Source organism: Grammomys surdaster, unplaced genomic scaffold, assembly GCF_004785775.1.
Source record: "Grammomys surdaster isolate TR1022 unplaced genomic scaffold, NIH_TR_1.0 279, whole genome shotgun sequence".
NCBI lineage: Eukaryota > Metazoa > Chordata > Mammalia > Rodentia > Muridae > Grammomys > Grammomys surdaster.
This window is the reverse complement of record NW_021604720.1, coordinates 12,432,336-12,456,409: the sequence shown is the minus strand read 5'-3', so window position 1 is coordinate 12,456,409 and position 24,074 is coordinate 12,432,336. Positions and strand designations below refer to the sequence as shown.

General features: G+C 47.5%; 1 protein-coding gene across 3 annotated transcripts in view; it reads right to left on the bottom strand.

Moving 5' to 3' along the window:
- Positions 1-24,074, bottom strand: part of Slc24a4 (solute carrier family 24 member 4) — a 144,343-nt gene that overhangs the window by 3,577 nt on the left and 116,692 nt on the right. For all 3 annotated transcript variants that reach the window (XM_028777289.1, XM_028777290.1, XM_028777291.1), the window contains 2 exons: positions 9,385-9,551; positions 3,211-3,325 (listed from right to left, as the gene is read on the bottom strand). In XM_028777289.1, the coding sequence (XP_028633122.1) occupies positions 3,211-3,325; positions 9,385-9,551 (282 nt within the window). The remainder of the gene's footprint in view (positions 1-3,210; positions 3,326-9,384; positions 9,552-24,074) is intronic.

The window sequence follows — 24,074 nt, the reverse complement described above, 5'->3', positions numbered from 1 at the left end:
TCCTCTCTTGAAGAATTAGAACAACTTTTAAGAAAAGACTCATGTTGGTGGAACTCTGACGTTGTAATCTGGCACCCACAAATGTGTGCAGAAGGCCTGACCTTGAAACATGAGTGTCTATAAATATAACATCACTTGGGTAGCTCTGACATCCATCAGAAGCCCATCCAACATCCAGGCCTGCATCTTCACTATCCTCCAGTAAGCCAGACCTCTCCTCCTGTGTTCTCATTGCTGTCCTCTGATGACACCCCCTCCCACACCCCAGTGTATGCCTCTGCTTCCCTGGTGTGAAAAACATTAGAATCTTGGCAGCTTAGGGCTCTGAGGTCTGGATCCCCATGACTCTGGTCTACCAGGCTCCCAGCCTCAAGCACCATGAAGGAATGTGCAGTGATCACCTGGGACCAGCTGCTTGTGCCCGGTGAGGACAGGCTAAAGATGTTGGGATTTGGAGAGGAAGGGTTGAGGGCTTCCTCAGGGCAAATGTCTGAGCTGCACAGGTGGCTGGGAAGAGAGGTGACTCTTTGAGGAGCCTTAGGAAAATGGGAGTCACATCTTAAGGAGTTCACACGCCACCTGGGGTTTCTGTAACAAGCAGGTCCTGACTGAGCATGGCTGTGTGGGGTCTGAGGGTCTGGATATATTATTGTGAGTGCCCCAGTCAATACCTGCCAGGCCATGCTTTCAGCTGTAGGAAGTCTGTAAGAAGACCTGCTGCAGAAGCTCCTGTCAGAGCACCAGTGTGAGTCCCTGCTTCACACAGTTAGTGTCCTCCTATAGAACCTTGCTTGCGCCGGGCAGTGGTGGTGCATGCCTTTAATCCCAGCACTTGGGAGGCAGAGGCAGGTGGATCTGAGTTCGAGGCCTGATCTACAGAGTGAGTTCCAGGACAGCCCAGGCTGTCCTGAGAAACCCTGTCTCTAAAAAAAACCAAAAAAACCAAAAAACCAAAAAAAAAAAAAAAAAAACCCTGCTTGTCCCTGTTCCTAAATAAGACCCTTCACTGAACCCACTGGGACCACCCAAACCCTGAGGTGTCTAGAACTGCATTACTTCCTGCTTATGTCTAAGCCAAACATCCTTTTGCCTTGCCTTTCCTTAGTCTTACTCAGGGGTGACTTGGTTACCTGTGTACTGTGGACTATGTGACTCATGTGACTGAATGTCTGAGAGGGCCCCATGTCCCTCAGCTTTCCTCTCACTCACTATATTGTGCAAGAAGCTGTCCCCACCCTGCCTCCAATCCGTGTCCACCGGGAGCCTCTGACTGTGACTGAGTTTAGAATTTTTACAGACGCCAATAAATAGTAAGTAAGGGGGCTCTAATCCAGCTGTTCTTGTAAGAAGGAAGGGTGGTTGCAGAAACACAGAGGGACACACAGCCCGTAACAGCAGAAACAGAGCCCTGAGGGCACAGCTACAGGCCAAGCAAGTCAGAGAGCTGCCGCTCACACAGAATCAAGCAGGAATGTGAAGAGTGAGTAGGCCCCACAGGTACTGGACCCTGGTTTCAAACTTCCGGTAAGGTAAATTCAATTGTGTGGAGCTGCCCTGGAAAGGTCAAAGGTCACCCAAGTAAATTCCATTCCTCTCAGCTGCTGCTTCCAGTGACCTTTACTTCTCTGTCAGGCACTTGTCTATCTATCCCCCAACATGCTCTCACACTGCCTTCTCTTCATGTCTTCTCAGCCGCTGAATCTCCTGGAGGAATGTGCCTTCATTTGCAGAGCCAACCCTTCTCCCTGGCACTGCCCTCTTCTGTCTCCTGAGGTTAGCTTTGCTCTTCAACCTTCCCCTCCCACGGACTTTCAAATTCTTGCCTCCCAGGAAAACCTGCTCTAGCCCACTCTGGGATGCTGTCTCCTTGGTAGAAAGGCTGGGTTTAGCAGTCTTTGGTTTGCCATCGAGGACTGTGAGTCACCCTCCAGCTTGTTCTCCCTGGGTCACTTCCTAAACCCCAAAGGAAACCCATACACAAAGCAAAACACTTTGCATCTTCTAGAATGTGGGAGAACAGACAGAGCCAGTGTCTGGGAGTCCCCGATGTCTGCCCGAGTCAGATATGCCATAACAAATGACAAATGGCTCCCATTTGCTCTGGCTTGAACCTAAAATGTTTCCAACAGGCTCATGTTCTGAACACTTGTTCCTCAGATGGTGGCACTATTTAGACACATTGTGGAGCCATTGGGAAATGGAGTCTAAGTTTTGAAACCAGGTCATGACTTCCAGCCTCTAGTTCCCGATCAACCACCACATGGACACCCATCACCATCCACGCCCAGTGCCACGTTGTGTGGCCTGCAGTTTCTGCTGTGTGGAATGCTTTGGTTGCAGCATCACAAAAGCTACTAATGCCTCTAACCAGCCCATTTGCTGTGACTTCTAGGTGGAAGCTCTGTCCTGTCCCATACTGTAACCTTAGGACATGTCTCCTTTAAAATAACCACATAGGAAAGCACTTTGAAAGATCTAAGGGAAGTCCATCTCAGTATTTGTTGTAGTATGGCATTTTCTTCTGGGAATACCAAGACCATCCCATAGCCATTAAGGAGCAGAGATAACCCAGGCCCTGTAGTCATGGTGACAGAATGAGGGCAGTGCACTGCCAGGTGGGCCTGTGGTGGAGGGAATGGGTCTGTTGATTCTCCTAAGCAGAAGGATGAGGATCTTCAGACCTTTATACCTGGGAGTCTACCCACTACTCCCTCCTGCCTCCCAGTTGCACAAAACCTATTGGGTCTAGCGTCCCCCTCCCCACCAGAGCCTGTGCAGCTAGGATACAGGAGGGAGTGGTGGGTAGGTTCCATGATTGCAGCTTTCATGAGGTCATCATCCATGGTGGAGTGGGACTCAGCGATGCAGACAGGTTTGGGTACCCATGTTCCTGTAAGTGGCCCCTCCCTAACCTGCAGTCTGTAAGTAATGCCAGTAAACTCTCTGGTTCCCCAATCTAGATTCGAATGGAATAATTTTCTTTTGTCTGTTACCAGCGCCCTGTATGGGGTGGATAGATATTTGTCCATGTCCATCTCACACACCAAGAGCGAGTGGTCTCACCACAGGGATCTAACACACGATGAGTCCTGGAAGCCTCAGTCTCCTTCAGAGCAGGACTTGACAACTGTCAGTCATAAGAGCCGTAACTTGGGGAGCGGAGACAGGGAGCTTGCCAGGGGTTGCTGGGGGCTGAGGCTCAATCCATACCTTGTCTTGCCACGATTAAGCTGGCCATACAGTCTGGAACACTTGTGCCTGCCGCCAGGAAGGTGATGCCCATGATGACGTCAGGGATCCCAAGCGTGTATCCAATAATAGTCACCTGCAGAAGAGGCCAGAGTCAGGGTTCAGGGTCAACTTAGAATGTAACAACCCTGGAAACTCCCTACCCTGTGTGCTAAATTAAATGTGATACTGTTATAATTAGAAGAAAAATATGGAGCCTTTTTTTGGAGGTGGGTCCCATATAGCTCAGGTTGACCTTGAACTTGCTATGTAGCCAAGGATGTCCTTCAACTCTGAGTCTTCCTGCCTCTATCCACGTCCTAAATGATGGGGTTACAGGCATGCAGCACCACACCTAGCTTACGTGGTACTGGGGACTGCAGCCTGGCTTTTATGCACGCCAGCTGAGCTCTCTGTCAGCTGAGCCACAGCCTCAGCCCCTTAAGAAAAGCTATTTTTGTTTTTTTTTTTAAGACAGGGTTTTACTATGTAGTCTTGGCTAGCTTGGAGCTTTGTAGACAAGGTTGGCCTTGAACTCATAGAGACACTCCTGTTTCTTCTTCCCAAGTGATGGGATTAAAGGTGTGTGCAACCACCCTCAGCACGGAAATCTTTTTTGTATGTCCCCGGCTCCACCTCCACCATCATACAGTATCTGCTTATTGCTTTAACACTTTCTTAAAAATTGTTGTTATTCTATCCATCCATCTATCTATCTGTCTATCTGTCCGTCCGTCCGTCCATCCATCCATCCATCCATCCATCCATCCATCCATCCATCCATCTATCTATCTATCTATCTATCTCTATATCTATCTATCTATCTATCTATCTATCTATCTATCTATCTATCTATCTATCTATCTATCTATCTATCTCTAGCTATCTAATGTGTATGAATGAGAGTTTTTGCGTGTATGTGAACCACATCATGGAGTACCCAAGGAGGCCAGAAGCATCAGATCCCCGAGAACTGGAGTTACAGAGGCTTGTGAGCTGCCATGTAGGTGCTGGTAATTGAACCTGGGTCCTCAGGAAGAGCAGTCAGTGTTCTTAGCCACTGAGATCTCTCGCCAGCCCTACATTAAATTTTTTTTAAAAAATAAAATTAAATGACACTATTGCGGATGCCAAGAAGTGCTTGCTGACAGGATCCTGATATAGCTGTCTCCTGAGAGGCCCTACCAGTGCCTGAGCAAGACAGATGCGAATGCTCACAGTCAACCATCGGACTGAGCACAGAGATCCTAATGAAAGAGCTAGGGGAAGGACTGAAGGAGCTGAAGGGGATTGCAACCCCATAGGAAGAACAACAATATCAACCAACCAGACCCGCCCTTCCCCAGCTCCCAGGGACTAAACCACCAACCAGAGAGTACATACACATGGAGGGACCCATGGCTCCAGCTACATATGTAGCAGAAGATGGCCTTGTTGGGCATCAATGGGAAGGGAGGCCCTTGGTCCTGGAGAGGCTTGATGCCCCAGTGTAGGGAGATGCTAGGGTGATGTGGTGGGAGTGGGTGGGTGGGTGGGTGGGGTAGCACCCTTATAGGGGCAGGGAGAAGGGGAGGATGAGATAGGAGGTTTGTGGAGGGGAAATGGGGAAGGGGAAACCATTTGAAATGTAAATAAATAAAATAACCAATAAAAAGGAAAATAAATAAATAAAAAGAACAGTTAACTACCAATTTTTAAAGGCCATCAACAACTGCTATTAACATATTCCATCTGCCGGTGGGTCTCACCCTTGAGAACACCGACAGTCCTTGGAGGGTTAACTAGACCCATGTCACCAGGTCTTCCCCCAGAGTCCCAACGGGAGGCCTGATAACTTGCATTCCGATTTAGTGCCCTGAGCTGGGAACCACATTTGAACATGTCTGTGTATCCTCGATCTTGGTTTGGGAGTATTAGGAAAAAAAAAAAAAAAAAAAAAAGGAGGGCTCAGATCATATTATCACTATCTGTTTTGTAACTGTTTATTTCATGTAATAATATACCATGAATACCTCTCCACTCATAACTCTCATCGAAGCATGATTTAAACTAATGCTTAGCTTTCACTGTACTGCCTGTGCCTTCTAACTAATCCCTCACTAACAGGTATCTTGATGGCTTCTTGTTGGCTTTCTATCGAGGACTTTACTGTTATACCAGATACTCTATAAAGGTATCTTACTTTTGTAATCTTACCCACTCTATTTTTTTATTGCCCTCTGGTGAGGAGGCCACCATTATTATGTCATATGAGAACCAGAGAGGTTAGGTACAGATGCCCATGTATTCCAGCTACTCAGCATTGGGGCATGAACTCCCAGCCAAGTGCTCCTCTCCACCAATGTGTCTGTATGTCAGTCTCTGAACTGACATCTTTTTATTTCCTTAGGAGAAACTCCAAGACTCAAATCTGTGGCATCAAGGGCTTCTCGTGATCTTGAATGCCGTCACTCAGTTGATATCGTTTGAGACAAGGACGCTTGAGAGCTGGCTGGAGCCCTTGGCTGCAGAGTTTGGGCAGACAGACAGAAAGCCCTGGAGGCATTTGGACCACCCTGGTTTATCCTTTTACTGCAGCTTGCCTCTTTTGAGAGATCATCAAAAGTGGTGGCCCTCAGACCTGGTCACATCTCAGCTGTGATGGCTAGCTTTGTCAGCTTGACACAAGTTAAAGTCATCAGAAAGAAAGAAACCTCAATGAGAAAATGCCTCCATAAGATCCAGCTATAGGGCATTTTCTTAATTTGTGATTGATAGGAGAGGGCCCAGCCCATTGTGGGTGGTGCCATCCATGGGCTGGTGGTCTTGAGTTCTAGAAGAAAGCAGGCTGAGCAAGTTATAAAGAACAAGCCAGTAAATAACACTCCTTTATGGCCTCTGCATCAGTTCCTGCCTCTAGGTTCCTGCTTAGTTTGAGTTCCTGTCCAGTTTGAGTTCCTGTCCTGACATCCTTCAATGATGAACAGTAATGTGGAAGTGTAAGCCAAATAAACCCTTTCCTTCCTAAGTTCTTTTGGTCATAGTTTTTCATTATAGCAAAAAAGGAAGAAAAAACCTAAGGCGACCTTATAATCACCCAGAAAGATAGTATCAACGAGGGATTGTCTAGATGAAGTTGGCTTTGGGAATTGTCTGTAGGGGATTGCTTAACTGTTAAATGGTGAGGGAAGACCCAGCCCACTATGGGCAGGACCATTCCCTAGGTTTGGGTCCTGAACCATAGAAGAGTAAAGAAAGTGAGTTGAGTACTAAGCATTTATGTATTTACTTCTCTCTCTATTCTTGAGTGTGGATATGATGTGGTCTTAAGTTCCTTTAGGTTGCTTTCTAGTCCAGGTATATTTTTTTCACAGAAACAGAAATGAAACTAGAACCAGTTAATGGTCCCAGTCCTGGCTACTGATGTATGACTCTGGACAATCAGGCTTCCTTCCCTAAGGCTTAGCTCTCTCAAGGGCTCAGTGGCAAGGATGAAACAAGGAAGTGTAATGTGAGTACCTGGCCAGTGCCACATGCTCTTGTCACCTGGCCAGTGGCACAGGCCCTTGTTTCAATCATTTGTTTGCATTCTATGGGGACAAAGAAATGAGAGCAGTTCTGAGAGCTCCAGACAAAAGGTGCTTCCCAAGTGCCAGGCTCAGCCAGTAGGTGAGCATTACAGAAAGAGCCCTGGGGGAAGAACTTCAGATGAGTTTGAACATACTGCCCACACTGAGGGTGACTCCTACACACTGCCAGGTACTCCTGCTCTTGAGTGGGGACAAATACACCTCATTTTATCAGACAATACACACTGCTAACATGCCCTGGCCTTGGAAGGGGAGAGACACAGGGACAGGATCCATCATCACCAAGTCCACACAAGCCACTAGCTGTGACGATGAGTTTCGATGAATCTAGGTGATCCTAGACATCTCGAAAGTAGTAACTGAGCTACCACGGGGTTCCTAGAACTGTCTCTTCTTTTAAAACTACTGAACCATATGACTAAGAAGTAGCAGGGTGGAGGAACAGATGATCTGCACAATTTATAGGTATGCCCACACACTCCAGGGTCAGGGGTCAGGGGTCAGGGGTTAGGGATACCACATGGGCTTTTTTCTATCCTGAACTCAAACCCTGTACTCCAAGCCCCTAGATGTGCAGACTTTGAACAGGAAGCAGAGCCATGCTCTGAGCTTCTCTTTGTTCTCCAGTGTCCCTAATTGGGCTTCACTTCTCCCAAGAGCCTCATTAGGACATCACAGACATAAGCATGGACCACCAGGGCAGGCACACCTCAGAGATGAGGGTGAGCTCAGAGACACCCTATTTTCACCCACTCTTACCCTCAGGATAGTTCTAGTTCCTTAAACCAAGGCCGTCAACAATCAAAGCCATCCCACAGGTCAGACTGGCTCAGCAGGGTGTCTCTCATGCCCCCAAGTCTAACCTGAGCTAGGACTTTGGTCTTTTGAACAAAATTGGGATTTGTAAATGAAGACGTTGGAGGTGGGAGTGTCCCATCTCACTGCCACTGAGAGCTCAGTGAACAGTACTGACTCCATCTTCCGTAATGAGAGAAGAATCTCACAAACTCTTAAATCTCCAACCCTACTCGAATGTCCGCAGTGTACTCATTTTGTTTGTTTGTTTTTTTGTTCTAACTTGTCATGTTTTGGGAACATGGTTTAGTAAGAAACACCACCGGTCCCTTTACAACATAAAGATGGCTGCTTCTCATTCTACACAGGGAAATAAGATATGAGATTCAATTCTTTCAAGGCACAGCTGTTCTCGTCTTTGGGAGGTGTCTTTTTCTAGGGATGTGGGTAGAAACTATTTCAAGCTCTTTTCCCATACCAACACAGAAAAACAAGCCCCTCCCCTCCAAAAAAAAACCCACAAAAACTGTTCCTTGTGCTATTCAGGATCCTAACAGCTACGCTCTGCACACACAGGGTTGGGGAGAAGGGAATGAGGTGGTGGCTGTGTGGGGAGCAGGGTGCCTAACAATGGGCCAACAGCTTTGAGAGGCAGTGGTGGTCACCCCAACTTCACAGAGGGGATCACCTTGCCTCTGAGGGTTGGGTCAGTGGGTCGCCTGCTCAGTTTTAATGGTCTTAAGAGGTAGGACTCGGCTTCAGATCTATTCTCTTGGGCAGGTTATGTGGCTCAGTGATGGATCGAGCACTTGACTAGCACACCAAAGGCCCTGGGTGACTCCCCACAGCCATCCTTCCTGCTAACCTGTATCCGTCCTCTATAGTGGTTCTCAACCTGGGGGTTGTGACCCTTTGGGGGGGGCAAGCAACCTATTCACAGGGGCTGCATATCAGACATTTACACTGTGATTCATAACAATAGCAGAATCAGAGTTATTGTGTAGTAACAAAAATCACGTTATGGTTGGGGGTCACCACAACATGAGGAACCTGTATTCAAGGGTCGCAGCCTTAGGAAGGTTGAGAACCACTGCTCTATGGTGAAGGGTAAGGGGCCCTTGTGCCCACAGAGAACTCCTGGCCCCACTGCCTCACCAGCCGAGCCCCGTTCACCTTCCCTCCTGCTGGCCTGTGTGTTAGGAATGAAGTGCGCGCATCTGACAGATGAGCTTCCCAAAGAATCGAAAGCCAGCCACGTTCTCTCTTGTAGCTCTCGGGCCCCCTGATGGAAACCCGCACTAGTTTTCAACTTTCCCCAGCTATTCATACAACTGTGAGTTCTCCATGCCTCAGTTTCTCTATCAATAAAATGGGGATGCTAAAAGCATTTACTCCATGGGTCTGTTATAAGGCTAGAATTGGCCTTCTATAAAATTGTTCTGTCTGCTTGTCACACAGAAAGGGACAGCTTTTTGACAGAGAGTCCTGCCTACCTCTCAGTGATATCATTTCCTTCCTTTATATTCTTCTGGGGACCCTGGAAATGAGGGGCCCATTACTTTGTCCATCCCCAGCCCCAGAGCAGCCTCTTGGATGTCTCCCCTCCCAATGCCTGTTCCCACCTCAGAGGGAACGAAGCACGGTGTCTACCATCATACACACAGCAGGGAACGTTAGCACTTTGTTAATACCATGCTCTATGAGAAAGAGACTGAAGTCAGCAAGGCCAGTGGCTTACCCACAGGTGGGACCTCAGCTCAGAAGACACTGGGCAGGGGCTCCCATCACTCACCAGCCACACCATGAGGTAGGAGAACACGGCAATCCACAGAGTGGCCGTGATGAAGGTGACCATGAAGAACTTCTCCCAGCGGGGCTTGCTGCAGTTGGGGATGGTGACACACAGGAGGAAGATGAGGGGCCAAGTGAACACCCACTTAGCCTTGTCGCCTTTTGCCTCTGTGAAGGGGTGTGGGGTAGAGCAGGGAGTGGGAGAGAGAGAAAGACATGGGGTTACACGGCTGCTCATCCACCTCTGCTCTACTGTTTCGAGTTAATCTTGGTGTGACTCCAGGCAGCTGAGGCCACAGAGTTGTCCTCGTCAAGTCAGTTGGAAGTAGCAGGAGGACTCAGTACTTGTTGGCCAGTTAACTTTAGTCCATTGTAATCCTTAAAATGGCCAGATAAGGAAGGTGAACGAACTAACAGCAGGGATGCCGCTGGCCCAGGGGAACCAGGAGGGGGAGGGGGATATCAGCTCTGGAATCAGGCAGCCTGGAGCAATTCCGTCAAGTCTACTTGTTCCTCTGAGGGTAAGGGTCACACTAGGACAATGGCAATGTACTGAGGAACCCAGGGAGACTGGCAGGCACAGTACTGAGTGCTTTGCCCCTTGCTGTCTTCATCTGTTCGTTGTTGCGGGAACGGTGTGACCTGGAGTGTGGGAAGCACTTGGGTGTGTGGCCCAGCACACAGGAGGAGGGACAGAAGCTGGGAGACACACCTAGAAGTCACATTCAAGACCCCGAAGCTGACAAGGAGTGTCAGTGTGTGCATACAAGAAGGACAAGTGCTGGGGCTGGCAAGAGGGTCCTGTGGGAAAAGCCCTAGTGTTTTAGTGTATAGCTGACTCCTAAGAATTGTCCTCCAGGGGCTGGAGAGTTAGCTCAACAGTTAGGAGCACTGGCTGCTTTTCCAGCACCACCGTGGCAGCTCCCAACTGTCTGTAACACCTGTTCCAGTGGATCCAACACCCTCATACAGACATCCACGCAGGCAAAACACTAACGTCCATAAAAAGAAATTACTTAAAAAATGTTCTCTAATCTCCACATAACACATGCACACCTGCTCTCACGAACACATGCACATACAAAATGAAATATTTTATCATACACACATACACACACACACATTTCTATATGTATTTATTTTGTGTATGTGGGTGGATGAGGGTGTGTGTCATGATGCTGGCCTGTGTAGGTCAGAGCAAAACTTGTGGGAGTTGGTTCTTTTCTTTTACCATGTGGGGCTGGGTGATTGAACTCAGGTCATCAGGCTTGACAGTGAGAGCCCTTGTCTTATGAGCCATCTCATTGGTCTTATGAGCCATCTCATTGGTCTTATGAGCCATCTCATTGGCCCTCAAATATTTCAGAAATGAAGCACACATGTTCCCCTGAAGAACACACATAGATAGTTCTCTGGAACACACTGAGTGTTAGGCTGTAAAACAAGACCCACAGGGTTTAGAAGGACTGACACCAGTCAGAGTGTGCTTGCCAACCTCAAAGGAATGGAATCAGAACTCAATATTGGGAGGAAAGCTGGGAGGTTTGCAAATATGTAGACGTCACATATCATACTCCTAAGTAACTGACAGGTCAGGTAAGAGATCACAAGGGAAATTAGGAAACACTGGAAGACACAGAAAACAAAATATAGAAGGTGAAAGAAAACTCATGGGACGTGGTGGAGACAGGTTCTGATGGAAATTCTTGACTGTAAATGCCTAACAGTAGGAACCAGTTAAAACCCAGGCCTCTTGCTCCTCCCAAGACAAGAAAAGGAGAAGGAGGAGGAGGAGGAGGAGGAGGAGGAGGAGGAGGGGGAGGAGAAGGAGAAGAGGATTAAGTTCAAGAATGCAGAAGGAAGAAGTGGGCTGTGGAGGATCCCTGGAGCATGAGTCGTCAGACTAGCGGACCTGGAGATCCTGTCTCAAAAACAAGCTAGATAGCCCCTGAGAAATGATGCCCGAAATTGACCTCTGGCCTTCACACACACACATGACCCTGTGCAAACATAAGAGGAGAAAAGGGTTTTGAACAGACTATTCTCCAAAGACACAAATACAAAAGGCCATAAAGCCCATTTAAAAATGCCCAACACACAAAATAAAACATACACACACACACACACACACACTCACACACACAAAAGTAATATTCTTTAGTCATTAAGAACATGCAATTAAAAATTATTTCATACCCATAACTATGACTATAGCAAAAAGGACATAATAAGCTTGGCAAAGGTGTGGAAGCATACAAAAGTACAAACCCTCACATACTGGTGGTATGAATGCAAAACTCCCTAGAAAGCAGTCTGACAGGTCCCGAAAAGGGTTTGGCAGAGCTGCCTTGTGACTCAGGATTGGACTCCTCCTTACACACCCAAGAGAGATGAAGATAAATGTTCTCAAATGCTCACCCCATTGCTCCAGATGGAGACACTGCAACTCAAACTCCAGGGAGGAAAGCATATGTAAGTCTAGGAGAAAGACTGGGACACTGAGGTATGCTTCAGCAGGGAGGAGCGCTGGAAAGATTATGACAAGGAGGGAAGCCAGACACTAAAGCTACCAGAGGAAACGTCTGGAACAGGATAGTCCAGATACAGAAAGGAGACCAGTGGTTACTAGGATGGGAGGAGATGGAACCAGAGAGACTATTTGTGGGTATTTTTTGGTGATTTTTTTATAATAAAAATAAATAAGAAATTATATATTGATGATTGTCACACTGTTCTGTGAATACAGAAGAAAAATGTATCATAAAGGGTCTATTTTCTGGCATATGAATTTTATCTCATTTTTTTTTAATTGAAGAGCAGATTGGTGGCCCTGTCAGTTTCAGAGCTGTGCATGTACACTTTTTTAAATTTCCTAAATAATTATCATTGAAATGTGTTTACTTACAAAAACAAAACAAAATAACAACAATAAACCAACCCAAGCTACTTAGAAGGGGCAACAGGAATGTGGTTCGCTTGAGATCAAGTTGGTTGGTTATCCATCCAGATGTTGGAAAAACATCTGTCTCTTATCTCTTTCTAAAGATATCTCTCCATACTGTGTATACCCAGAGTAGACAGGAGAGTGGTTTCTGTCCCATGTTTGGCCCAAATTCCAGGCTCCCTTCTAGCCAACTCATCACAACCCACTCCGACTGCCGAGGAAGGCTGAGGTATTCTGCGACCCCATGCACAGAAGAATTGTGACCCTGGCTCCTACATACCCAGGAACATTTCTATAGATAGACTCAAACTGCAGAAGGACACAGTTGTCATTTCACAGACACGAAACTGTACCAGGCATTTGTCCTTTTGCTGATATGGGCTTTGCATATTGTTTTGACATCTGTCTTCATCTTGGTCCCACCCAGGCAGTTAGCATCACCACCCACCACTGGTTTCCTAGGAAACAATCCTCTAGTGGACCCTGTCTCTGCTGCTGTGGATTTTTAACAGTTGGGTGTCATATACTGGTGGATCAGACAGTCACTTTAGTGGATGGAAACTAGTATTTCCTTTAAAAGAAATGAAAACAGTGGGTGATACACAGTGAACGCTAAATGTTATTTCACAAAACCAGTGTGTGTGTGTGTGTGTGTGTGTGTGTGTGTGTGTACAGGCACATGAGTGTGGAAGCCAGGGATCAACCTTGAGTGTCATTCCTCAGGATTCACCTACCTGGCTTTTTTTCTGACTGGAAACTGGGTACCATTTCCTTTAGGCTAGTTAGCCTTTGAGGTTGTCTCCACTGGCTTCTCAGTGAGGACTGCAGGCACACACCACCACAAAATAATTTTAAAAGGCTGCAAGGCCATCCCAAGGAACATCCAACGCTGAAGGTTCAGTGTTAGAATTCTTGCCTCCAAGAGACTGCCTCCACTCTACTGGAAGCCCTTCCAGGTGCCCAGTCCTTCCCTTTCCCATGCCCTGTCAGGGCAAAACACCATCACAGACTGACGGGTACATCGACTCCAAGGAGAAGAAGATGGGGCCTAAAATTATTTCTTTCCCTACGTCTTTGATTTCTCTCTTAAAGTGGAGCATTATGATTTAATTATGTGATAGAAAAGTATTTAAAGTGAACTGTAACAGACCAGATGGCCCATCATGCCGGAGGGAAAAGAACAGATGTAGTAGTTGATGAAAACCTCACACTAATTTGGGTGGTTAACTAATTAGATGCTTCAATTAAAGGAGTGGCTAACTAGTGGTCCTGGGGGTGGACTGCGCCCCTGGCTGGTAAAGAGAATTTCTTGGGCCCTGGAGCTCAGTGTTCCTGTGGCTGACAGTGTCACTGTTTCTCAAACTCAGAACCCCTGGGAAGGATCTGACCACCCTACAGGACTGATGTGTCGGAAGGTCTGGATGAAGGGTCTGAGAATCTGCATTAAAAAAAAAAAAGTTAGGTCTCCACTAAGTTGTGCAGGTTGGCTCCTCCCACCCCAGTCTGCAGGAGTTGGAGCCACAGACTGACAGAGAGATGGTTCAGGGTTATGAGCACTGGCTGCTCTTCCAGGCCTGTTTCTCAGCATCTTCATGGCGGCTCACAACTGCCTGTAACTCCAGTTCCAGAGGATCTGACTCCATCTTCCACCTCTCTGTGCACTAGGCATACGAGTGGTACATATATACACACAGGAAAATATCCATAAACATGAGGAGGAGGAGGAAGAAGAGGAGGGAGAGGAGGAGGGAGAGGATGATGATGATGATGATGGTATATTTCTAAGTAGTTCCTTGTGGCTGCTTAGGCTGGACCATAGTTTGAGAACCACACTGTATCTTAACTCCATTTGGAAACACTTGAGATGTAATTACCACATCAGAAAGTCACCCATTTAAAGTGTTTGGTTGAGTGGGTTTTAGTATGTATATAGCCTTATCTCCAGTACAATAACATTCCAGATGATTTTCATCATCCCCAAAATAAACCCATACCTATTAATAGTTTTCCCTACCTCCTCTAAACTCTGGGAACTGTGGACATGTTTTCAATCTCCAGACTTAATTATTCTGCACATCTCATCTAAGTGAAACAGGGATGGATTTTTGTGAGCCTGGCTTCTTTCACTTAGCACAATGTCCATGTGGCACATGCTAATACTTTATTCCTTTTTCACAGATGAGTAATATTCAACAACATGATTATGTCTTTTTTCAGGGTTGGGGTTACATCTGCCAGGCTCTACTACTGAGCTGCATCCCCATCCTGCATCCCCATCCTGCATCCCCATCCTGCATCCCCATCCTGCATCCCCATCCTGCATCCCCATCCTGCATAGACCATATTATGCTTATCCATCCTTCACTTAATGGATGTTTGAGTTATTCCTAGTTCAGGGCTACTATGAATAGTGTGGTTTGAATTCAAGTGTTTGTGTGTCTCCATTACACACACACACGCACACACAAATTACAGGGTCCATGGTAACTCTCTTTAACTCTTTGAGAAACTGCTGGTGTGCTGTCTAAAGCAGCAATGACATTTACTTCCCATCCAGCAATGTGCGAAGTACTTTTCCTCCACCTCTTGGATAATACCGTTATCATCTTTCTTCTTTGACGTCAGTCACTTTAAGGGTGTTAAGTGGCATATCACCGATCTTTGTTTTTAACACATGGTCTCACCATGTAGTCCAGGCTAGCTTTGAACTTGCAACCTTCATACCTCAGTTTCCCGAGTGCTGGGATTACAGGCATGAGCCACCACATCCGGCCTCACTGCACTCTGAATGAGCATTTTCCTAACAACTGAGATGCAGAGCATCTTTTATGGCTGATTGGTCGTTTGTACATCTTAAGAGAGACGTCTCTCCAAGGGCTTCGTCTGCTTTCAGTCTTTCACTCACATGCAATGCCAGTGGTAGGTTCTCATGGCTGCTTACCATCTTGAAGACATTGTGCTAAAAAAAAAATTTAATTAAGAAAGGATGTTGGGGACTGGAGAGATGGCTTAGAGGTTAAGAGTACTGACTGCTTTTCCAGAGGTCCTGAGTTCAATTCCCAGCAACCATATGGTGGCTCACAACCATCTGTAATGGGATCCAATATCCTCTTCTGGTGTGTCTGAAGACAGTGACAGTGTAGTCACATACATTGAATAAATAAATAAATAAATAAATAAATCTTTAAGAAAAGGATGTTGAACTTGGTTATATTACATTCTCTATTTCCCTGTCCTGTATGCATGTATGTATGTGTGTGTTGACTGTGTATATGTATGTTTGTTGTGTGTTGTGATGTGTGTTCTGCATTGTGATGTGTGTACATGTATGTATTTGTATGTGGTATCTGTGTGTGCATGTGTGTGGTGGTTTGTGTTGTAATGTGTGTGTATATTGGTGTATATGTATGCAGTATGTCTGTGTGTGTTGTGTTGTGTGTGTATGTGCTGTATGTTGTGGTGTGTCTGTGTGTATTTGTGTCTTATGGTACATTGTGTTGTGTGTGTGTGTGTGTACTTGAGATGAAACCTAAGGCCTCATGCATGCCAGGCAAACACTGTACCATTATACTATATTATATCTCTTTTTACTTTTTATTTTGAGATAGCGTTTCCTGAGTTGCCCAGGCTGGTCTTGAACTCTCACGGTGCCCTGGCAGATCTTGAATTTGAGCTCTTCCTGCCTCAGCCTCCCAGCTAGTTGGGATTACAGACCTGTGTCATTCATATGTATTGATCCAAACTGGAATCCCTGGGATAAACTCTAGTTGGTAAACTCTATTTTATAAAGTTAAACCATACCTCACAGAGGCTCATGAATTGCTAACGAAGCAGTGAGGTCACAAACAGAGCCTCCTCCTATTGGTGGCCTGAGCTGTGGGAAGGGAGGAGACGCAGGCGAGGAGGCAGGGCTGTCTAGGAGAGACTAGTGGATGCTGTCTTGTCATTATCCAACATTTATGTTGTGTCCCACATTTTATAGGCAGTGTTTGCAAATACCCTGCTTCTCTGTATCCCTTTTTGGAGATGGCTAGTATCCCTATTTCACAGGTTAGCAAACTGAGGTTTGGTGAAATTCAGTGGCTTATTTAAGCACCTTAGACAGCAGGAGATGGTACCAGCTCTTCAGATCTCCACCCTGCTCGCCTGTGCTATTTGCTTGCTTATCCCTGAGTCTCACGATACTGGAACCTGTGGGAGTTCTGCTACCCACTGGCTGGCAGTACCAACAGTCACGATCAGCGCACCAGCAGTTTATCTCATAGCTTTGGATGCAATAGGAAAGTCTTCTCTGAGCTGGAGAGATGGCTTAACAGCTAAGAGGGTGTGCTGCTCTCCCAGAGGACCCAGATTCGGTTCCTAGCACCCATATCAGGTGGCTCACATTGGGTGTAGCTCCAGTTCCAGGGAGTCTGACTTGTATTCATATGTGTACACACACATATAATTAAAAACAATAGATAATCTTTTAAAAGTTTTCCATTCCCTTAATCCTAGGGATAGACTTTTGTTATTTTTATGACATGGATGAATTTAGACTTCTTGACAAATTGGCTGTTTTCTGACAGTATTGTAGCTTTGTGATCACAGTGTGTGGTATGAATCATTGCTCTGATGTGCGCACAGCTCTGTGACCTTGGAAGCGTAATCACCCTCTCTTCATCTTTCTCTCTCTCTCTTTCTCTCTTTCCCTCTCTCTCTCTCTTTCTCTCTCTCTCTCTCTTTCTCTCTCTCTTTCTCTCTTTCTCTCTCTCTCTTTCTTTCTTTCTTTCTTTCTTTCTTTCTTTCTTTCTTTCTTTCTTTCTTTCTTTCTAAGGCTGAAAATTGGGAGAGCAAGAAGATTTTCCCATGATGCATATGGATGCACTGAACAGGGCCTAGCACAGAGCAAGCACGGATTTGAGCTTGCCACTCACCCCATTATCTTCCACCTACAGGGTACCTCCTTTCCAAGCACTGCTTGAGTTTTGATCCTAAAGGCTCTAGAGGATCAAAGAGGAGCCCAGTAGGTAGAGATCTGTGGCTGAGGTTTCCAGGCCTGGGTTGAGGATGGGAGAGATGGTGTGTGGGGAAACAACAAGCATCAGTAAGGTCAGGGGCAGGCCCTGCTCAGAGTTGACACGTCGGTAGACTGGCAGGGTGGCAGACAGAGACACCAAGGGCCCAGGAAGAGTGGCTCTGTGGCAGCAGACCCTGGAGGCTTTCTTCAGGGCCTGATGTTCCTCTTATGCTGACAAGCAAGGATTAGGTTTCCAATCTGAGGCTGTGCTGCCTCTCAGGAACTACTGTCTTCATGTGGAAGGACAGTTCTGACCTGCACCTCTCCGTCAATGAAGAGGCCAGGGTCCCCTTATTTGGGGTTAGTCTCAGAAACCTCTGGGCTAGACTCTGAGTGAGCCTCATCCTCACCTACGGGACAGTCCTGCCCATGCTCCACCCACTCCCTCAAGGATTCCCCAGGCTGACTAAGAAAAGCTGGGCATTCAAATGCATGCCCTGCCCTGGGGACCCAGGATGAGTTAAGTGGTGGATGCCCTTTCAGCAGAGAGCCTGGAGCTGACCAGCCGCAGACCTAGCAACAGATCTCCCTTCTCATCGAGGATACCATCCTTCATTGCAGTCAGCAGAGGAGTGCAGCCACAAGCGAACACGTACCGTCAGGCAGACCTGGGTGCCAGTCCTAACGGTGGCTCCTCTTCCACTGTGTGGGGGTTCCCCAATACACCAGCCCTCCCAGCAGGGCCACCACAGAGTCCAAGTACAAATGTGAGATGCTCAGTGGGTACTAGAGACCACTGGGGCTGAGGAAAGCCCCTGCTGTGCAGCTAGAGGGCCCCCTCCCCCACACCCCCTCAAGGCACTGTGGCTACCCATGCTCTTCCTGCCTCAGGTCTAGGTTAAGAGTGGAGGTGTTTCATTGCTTGTCCAACTTCACTGTGACACAACCCTCAGACACTGGGGTACTGAAGTGGCCCTTAGCATCTCCCATGGCAACCTCCCTCAACCTCCATCTCATGTCTGCAGAGGCTGCAAAGAAAGCAAAAGGCGGCGACATCATCATCATCACCACCACCACCACCACCACCACCATCATCATCATCCTTGGTCTGCTTCCCAGCAGGTTCCTCAATCTGAAAAGCAGAATCGAGAAGAGGTGGGCCCCCTCCCCTTTCTGTGACTTTGTGTTTTGAGCACGGAGTAGGCTGCAAGGGTGTTGAATTTACCATAGCATCGAGCACAGCCTGGCAAGCTTGTTTTAACAACACGATTTGGGCAAAGGGAGTTGTGTGGCTTCTACTGCCAGCTGTAGGCATCACGGAAAAGGCCATGGCTCTGGGACACATTGTCCTGGGTCAGAATCCTGAGTGTCCCAGCCAGTGCTACTCTGATTTGGCAGTTGGGATGGATCTTGGGATTTCCTAGAAATCCAACAAGCCTGTTTCCCATTTGGATTATGAGGGATCTAGTATGACCTTCCCAATCATACTTACTATTCAGAGACTATTTGTGACTTATTGCACAGAACCAGAGAATGACTGCTTTCAACGAGGGAAAACTACAGAGCCTCCTCTAAGAGCAGGAGGCTCTACTAGTTTTTTTGAACAGCTACTTATAGGGCTGGGGATATAGCTGAGTGGTAGAGCATTTGCCTAGCATGCATAAGGACCTGAGTTTGATTCCCAGTGCCGCAAACTAATAATAAATAGCTGATAAATTAATTGTATTCCAACTATTCATAGCCAAGAAGTAGCAACAACCCAGCTATCTCTATAAGCGTGGTATGTTTACTAAAAGGAAAAAGTACAGCGCCTGCTACAGTGAAGATAAACCTTGAAAATCCTATGCTAAGCAGAAGCAGCCTGGAACAAGAGACGGTGGCACACCACATGATTTCATATGTATAAAACATGCAGGTTAGATCTCTCTAAAGGGACAGGAGGCAGGGTAGTTGTTGCCAAGCAGTTTGGGAGGGTAAGGGGAGGGACGGCTACTTATACAGTTACTTGGGGGAATGCTAATAACGGCCGTGGGGACCCATGAAAAGGTGAATTATATCCCAATAAAGCTATTGTAAAGAATAAAAGTGCTCAGCTCAGCCAGGATCTGTTCTTATTAATCTGTGAGCTGAGCCTCAGGAGTGACCAACAGGGCAGTGTACAGAATGACTGACAGGAGAGTAACTGTCTTTGAAATCCTGACCCTGAGCTCAGGCTGCACACTGAGTATGAGGTGTCTCTGGCGGCTCCTGTGACCAAGGCAAGAGCAAGGTCATTTGTAACAGAAAGTTCTTGTCTCTGGGGTCTGGGCAGAGTAAGCAAGTGGGTAGAGCTGTGAGCATCATCCCGGGAACTGCAGGGAAGTTATCCCACCCAGGAGGAGGCAGTCCCGGGAGATCTGCAGAGGTGATTTCATCAGTACCAGATTACTGGGGATAGAAGGACCCAAAGGCCTCTCTCTTTCCAACCAGCACAGTATCAGAAGCCGCACTGAACCGAGGAAGATGAGGTGTGAGGGTAGAAGCCCCGAGAGATCCTGACATGTACTGAACTGCGTCCTTTGCTTCTTTAATTGAGAACTGAAGCCCTAACCCCAAAGTGACTGTATTTGGAGACAGCATGTAGGAGGCTGTCCCGGTTCAATGAGCTCATGAGAGCACACGACCAGGCACCTGATTTAGTTGGTAAGGTACTTGCCTTGTAAGACTTCAGTTCAATCTCCAGATTCCACCTTAAAATGAATGAAGGAATGAAGGAAGGAAGGAAGAAAGGAAGGAAGGAAAGAAGGAAGGAAGGAAGGAAGGAAGGAAGGAAGGAAGGAAGGAAGGAAGGAAGGAAGGAAGGGCAGGCCAGGTGTGGTCCTGTTTTTAATTGTAGCACTAAAGATGTAGAATCCTGGGGCTCATTGGCAAGCCACCCCAGCTGACAAGCCCCAGGTCAGTCACACACACACACACACACACACACACACACACACACACACAAAACACACAGAGTGTTGGAAGAAGAGAGATTCTGAATGTTTTCTCTTTCCAGGTGCACACATGGATCAGGGCAGCTGAGTATGCCATGCCATGAGTAGCCAGGAGGACACCCCCCAGCAGAGCCCAAACGTGCTACCATTCTGATGGCAGACTTTAGGCCTCCAGAACTGTGGGAGGAGAGATTCCTGTTGCTTACAGGGCCCAATCTTAGGGTATCTGGTTAAGCACTCTAATACAGAGAGCCAGAGGAGTTCTGTTTCATGTGGCACCGAGCATGTGTCCCAGGAGATGACGGTGGGACAGGAAGGTCCCATCCTGGTAGGCACAATATGGAGTGGGAGAGAAAGGTTTTACTTACAGGGTCAGGGAGGCTCCCATGGACAAGCAGGGCATCCCAGATCATAATCCAGGTACAAACAACTCATATCTATGGTCTTCCCCTGGCTAGGTCTCAGGGTCACTGGCCCACTGTTTAGGGTAGAGCCAGGACTATAAACTCTGGTTGCCATGAGACAATGATTCTCCTCCTCCCTGGAAGGCCACACCCTAGCTTCTGGGGGTCATGGTGGGAAGAAAAAAAACGAGCTATGAGGAAGCTTGGGCATTACTGTCTTAGCTTTTGGATGGTTAAGATAGGGCCTCTGCCCCCTGATCTGGATAGACATAGTGAGAAATGGGGGTCATTTATAACAGGTGTGGCCAGCCCTTTGGCTCCCTTAAGCCATAGAGAACAAAGTAGAATTCTATTGGGCTATACATTAAATTTCAGGTCTGTCTAACCTAGAGCCCATGGGTTATGACAACACATACACACAGACACACAGACACACGTGTGTGAACACACACACACACACACATTTCATTTCATATTTTGGTTATACTGAAACGCAATGCTATCGTCTATAAAATTCATGACTGAGAACTGCCCAGTTTAAAAAAAAAAGTCTCAATGTTTTAAGTAGGTAGATTTTGTGATGGCTGCATTCACAGCTAGCCTGGGCTACATACAGATTGAACACACATAATAGAAAACACATCATGTGGTCATTGACCCATATTTGCCTTGCAGCCCTGGACGCTCCTAGGGAACAGTGATCATTGCCTGCCCTGTCCCAACTGCAGCCCTAAGAAAGCCAGAAGAGAGCCTGGTGCCCAGACGTTGACTGACTAGGAGAACAACTGTCTGCAAGCGCCTGTAGCCTGGTGCCCGGCACATACTAGACACTCAGGCTCTTTCCTTCCTTTGACTTTCAAAATGGCAGCAAAACCAGGCCCACAGGAAGTCTGGGACTTGTGACTTTTCTAGAACCCTGCATGTGGTCCAATCAGGGTGGACGGGTGCAGCACACAATATGTGGATGAAACATATTACAGGACACATGAGCTCTTCCGAGTGCCTGCTGTGCATTAGACGGTACAAGGCCAGATGATATTACCATAACACGTAAGTGCCAGAACCGTACAGTGTGGGTGAAGATCCAGTAGGAAAGCAGATAAAAAATTGAGGGGCTGACGTGGATCATAGTGCTGGGACAAGGAAGGACTGAATTTCAAATCTATGATCGAGGACTCCAGAGTTACCCCCAGCCTGCCTGACCCAACGCAGAAGCAGCGGCATAGATTTGGCTGACACTGATCTCTTGAGTACTTGATAAGGCACATTGCTTGCCAGCTGACCCCAGGGAGAGCATTTTCCCTTTCCAAAGGTGCCTGTCCCTGGTATACCTAAGAGATGCTAGTGGAGAAAGCACCAGCCTCATGAACCCCTAGGGGTAGCTCAGAGCTACCACAGACCCTAGGCCTGTGAAACCAGCAGAGCTGAGCTGAAAGGGGACCACGAAACCCAGAACTGAGGTTGCGGGTGTGGGATTTTCTGGCTTTCTCTAACAGCCTGTGAACTTCAACCTCCACCTCCCCTGGCCCAGGTCACTGCCCACACCTAGAGGGACAGCCACCACCCTGTACTGTTTCCATGGCTACTCTGATCCCAGAGAGGAGGAAGAGAGACTATGGTTTCCATGGGCAACCCTGTAAACACCTCTGATACACAAAGGAAGCTTTCCCTGGATATGGGAAGCAGGCTGGTTCCTGAGCATGGAACTGAGGGGAATCGCAGGAAGCTGTTGTTCTTGGCTAGATCAAGGCCACACACCCAAGGACATCCTGGAGCCAAGAAAGAAAGTGGGCCAACTACAGGAGGGTCAAGTGCTCTCCAAAGGGCTCACAGAGAGTTCACAGAGCAGTCACCCAGCAGGCAGCGGCCCCCCCCCCCCCCGTGAACTAGCTTCATCCTGTGAAATGGCCCCACCCAGAGACTCCACAGCTACATCACTGAGGTGCTCCAGTGTTGGGGGCCAACTCCAAGCAGAAAGCAGCTATCATCTTTGCAGCCATCTCGAGCCATATACCCTGACAAGAGACTTGTTTTCAACAGCCTACAACAGCTGAGCACACTCTGATAAACATCTTGCTTTTTTCACATATCTTGTTTTGTTGTTTAATGCCCCCAGCTGCAGGGTACACATGGTAAAGCGTCTTCAGCTGCGGTCCCCTGCTTGTGCTTATGTATACCCATGATTTCCTTTCAATAAAGGTGAGACTTGAGGAAAGAATAGACTAGACTCTGTCTCGTCTCCATTCTTCACGTCTCTTGTCCCTCTGTCCCCACTCTCTCTCTCTTGCTAGACCCTGACCCACAGATTGAAGCAGCAGCTTGGGGAGATATAGGGTGACCCCTGAACGTGGGGCAGCTCGGGCCGCTACACTCCAGATCTGGATGTGGGGAGGAGGGGCAGGTCCTAGGGGCAGTTCCACTTCTGTCACATTCAAGGCTCAGAGGGAACGGAAACAAGTCATCCTTCCACAGGGCTGCCTCACTTTACAGAGCAATAATTGACACCCATGTGTCTCTCCTATAGGCTCCTGGATGTTTCAGGACCAGGATGCCAATGGAGAGGCCAGAGGGGAGTGGTAGATGGAGGCAGAGCTGCCTACACCCACCTGTCAGAGCATAGATCATCAAGGGACAGTTATCACAGGTTCCAGACTTCCTTTCTTGCTGTGGTCCTGATCCAATGCCCCCTTACCCTCACAATGGTTCTTTGATTATCACAGCCCTGTGTCCCATGACTTAAACCCATAGACACAGGAGAGGAATGGGGCCAGTGGTGGGATGACATAGGGCTGTAAAGGTGGTACCCAGGGTGGAACCCAAGGCTTGTGTCTCTGTCTCTTATAAACCTAGGGCCGATCTCGATCTACCTGCCCTGGCGGTATGTGCTGCTTTCTGAGGACCCTGCAATATGGAAGTCCACCTTATCAGCTTGTCCTAAGGAGAACTTCATTATTGGATCTGGAGAAGACCACACATCTCTTGGTTTTCAGAATCCCAGATAATTCAGGAACAACCCCTACCAAATTAGTGTGGCTTTTACCCTGACCAGCCAACTGGGCTGAGCATACAGTGTGGGTCCCATGGAGATGCAGGGAAGTGTACTGGTGGTACAGACACTACTTCCTTTGGGCCATTTGGATAGCAGAGAGGGCCTGGAAAGGCTGAATCTCAAGGGCTAATATTCCCAGAGATCTCAGGAAGGGAGGAGATATCATTTTGGGGGTCTATCTTTGGTAGAGAAAGAAAAGGTGCTTGATCGGGGTTAGCAATTCCTAATCCAGACAAAGCCCTGGGCTGTTGGTACCACAGATGTTTTCAGCTGCTTGGGTTGACCTACTGTGTAAGGCAGCCCGGGAGCCACAGAGGCTGGGC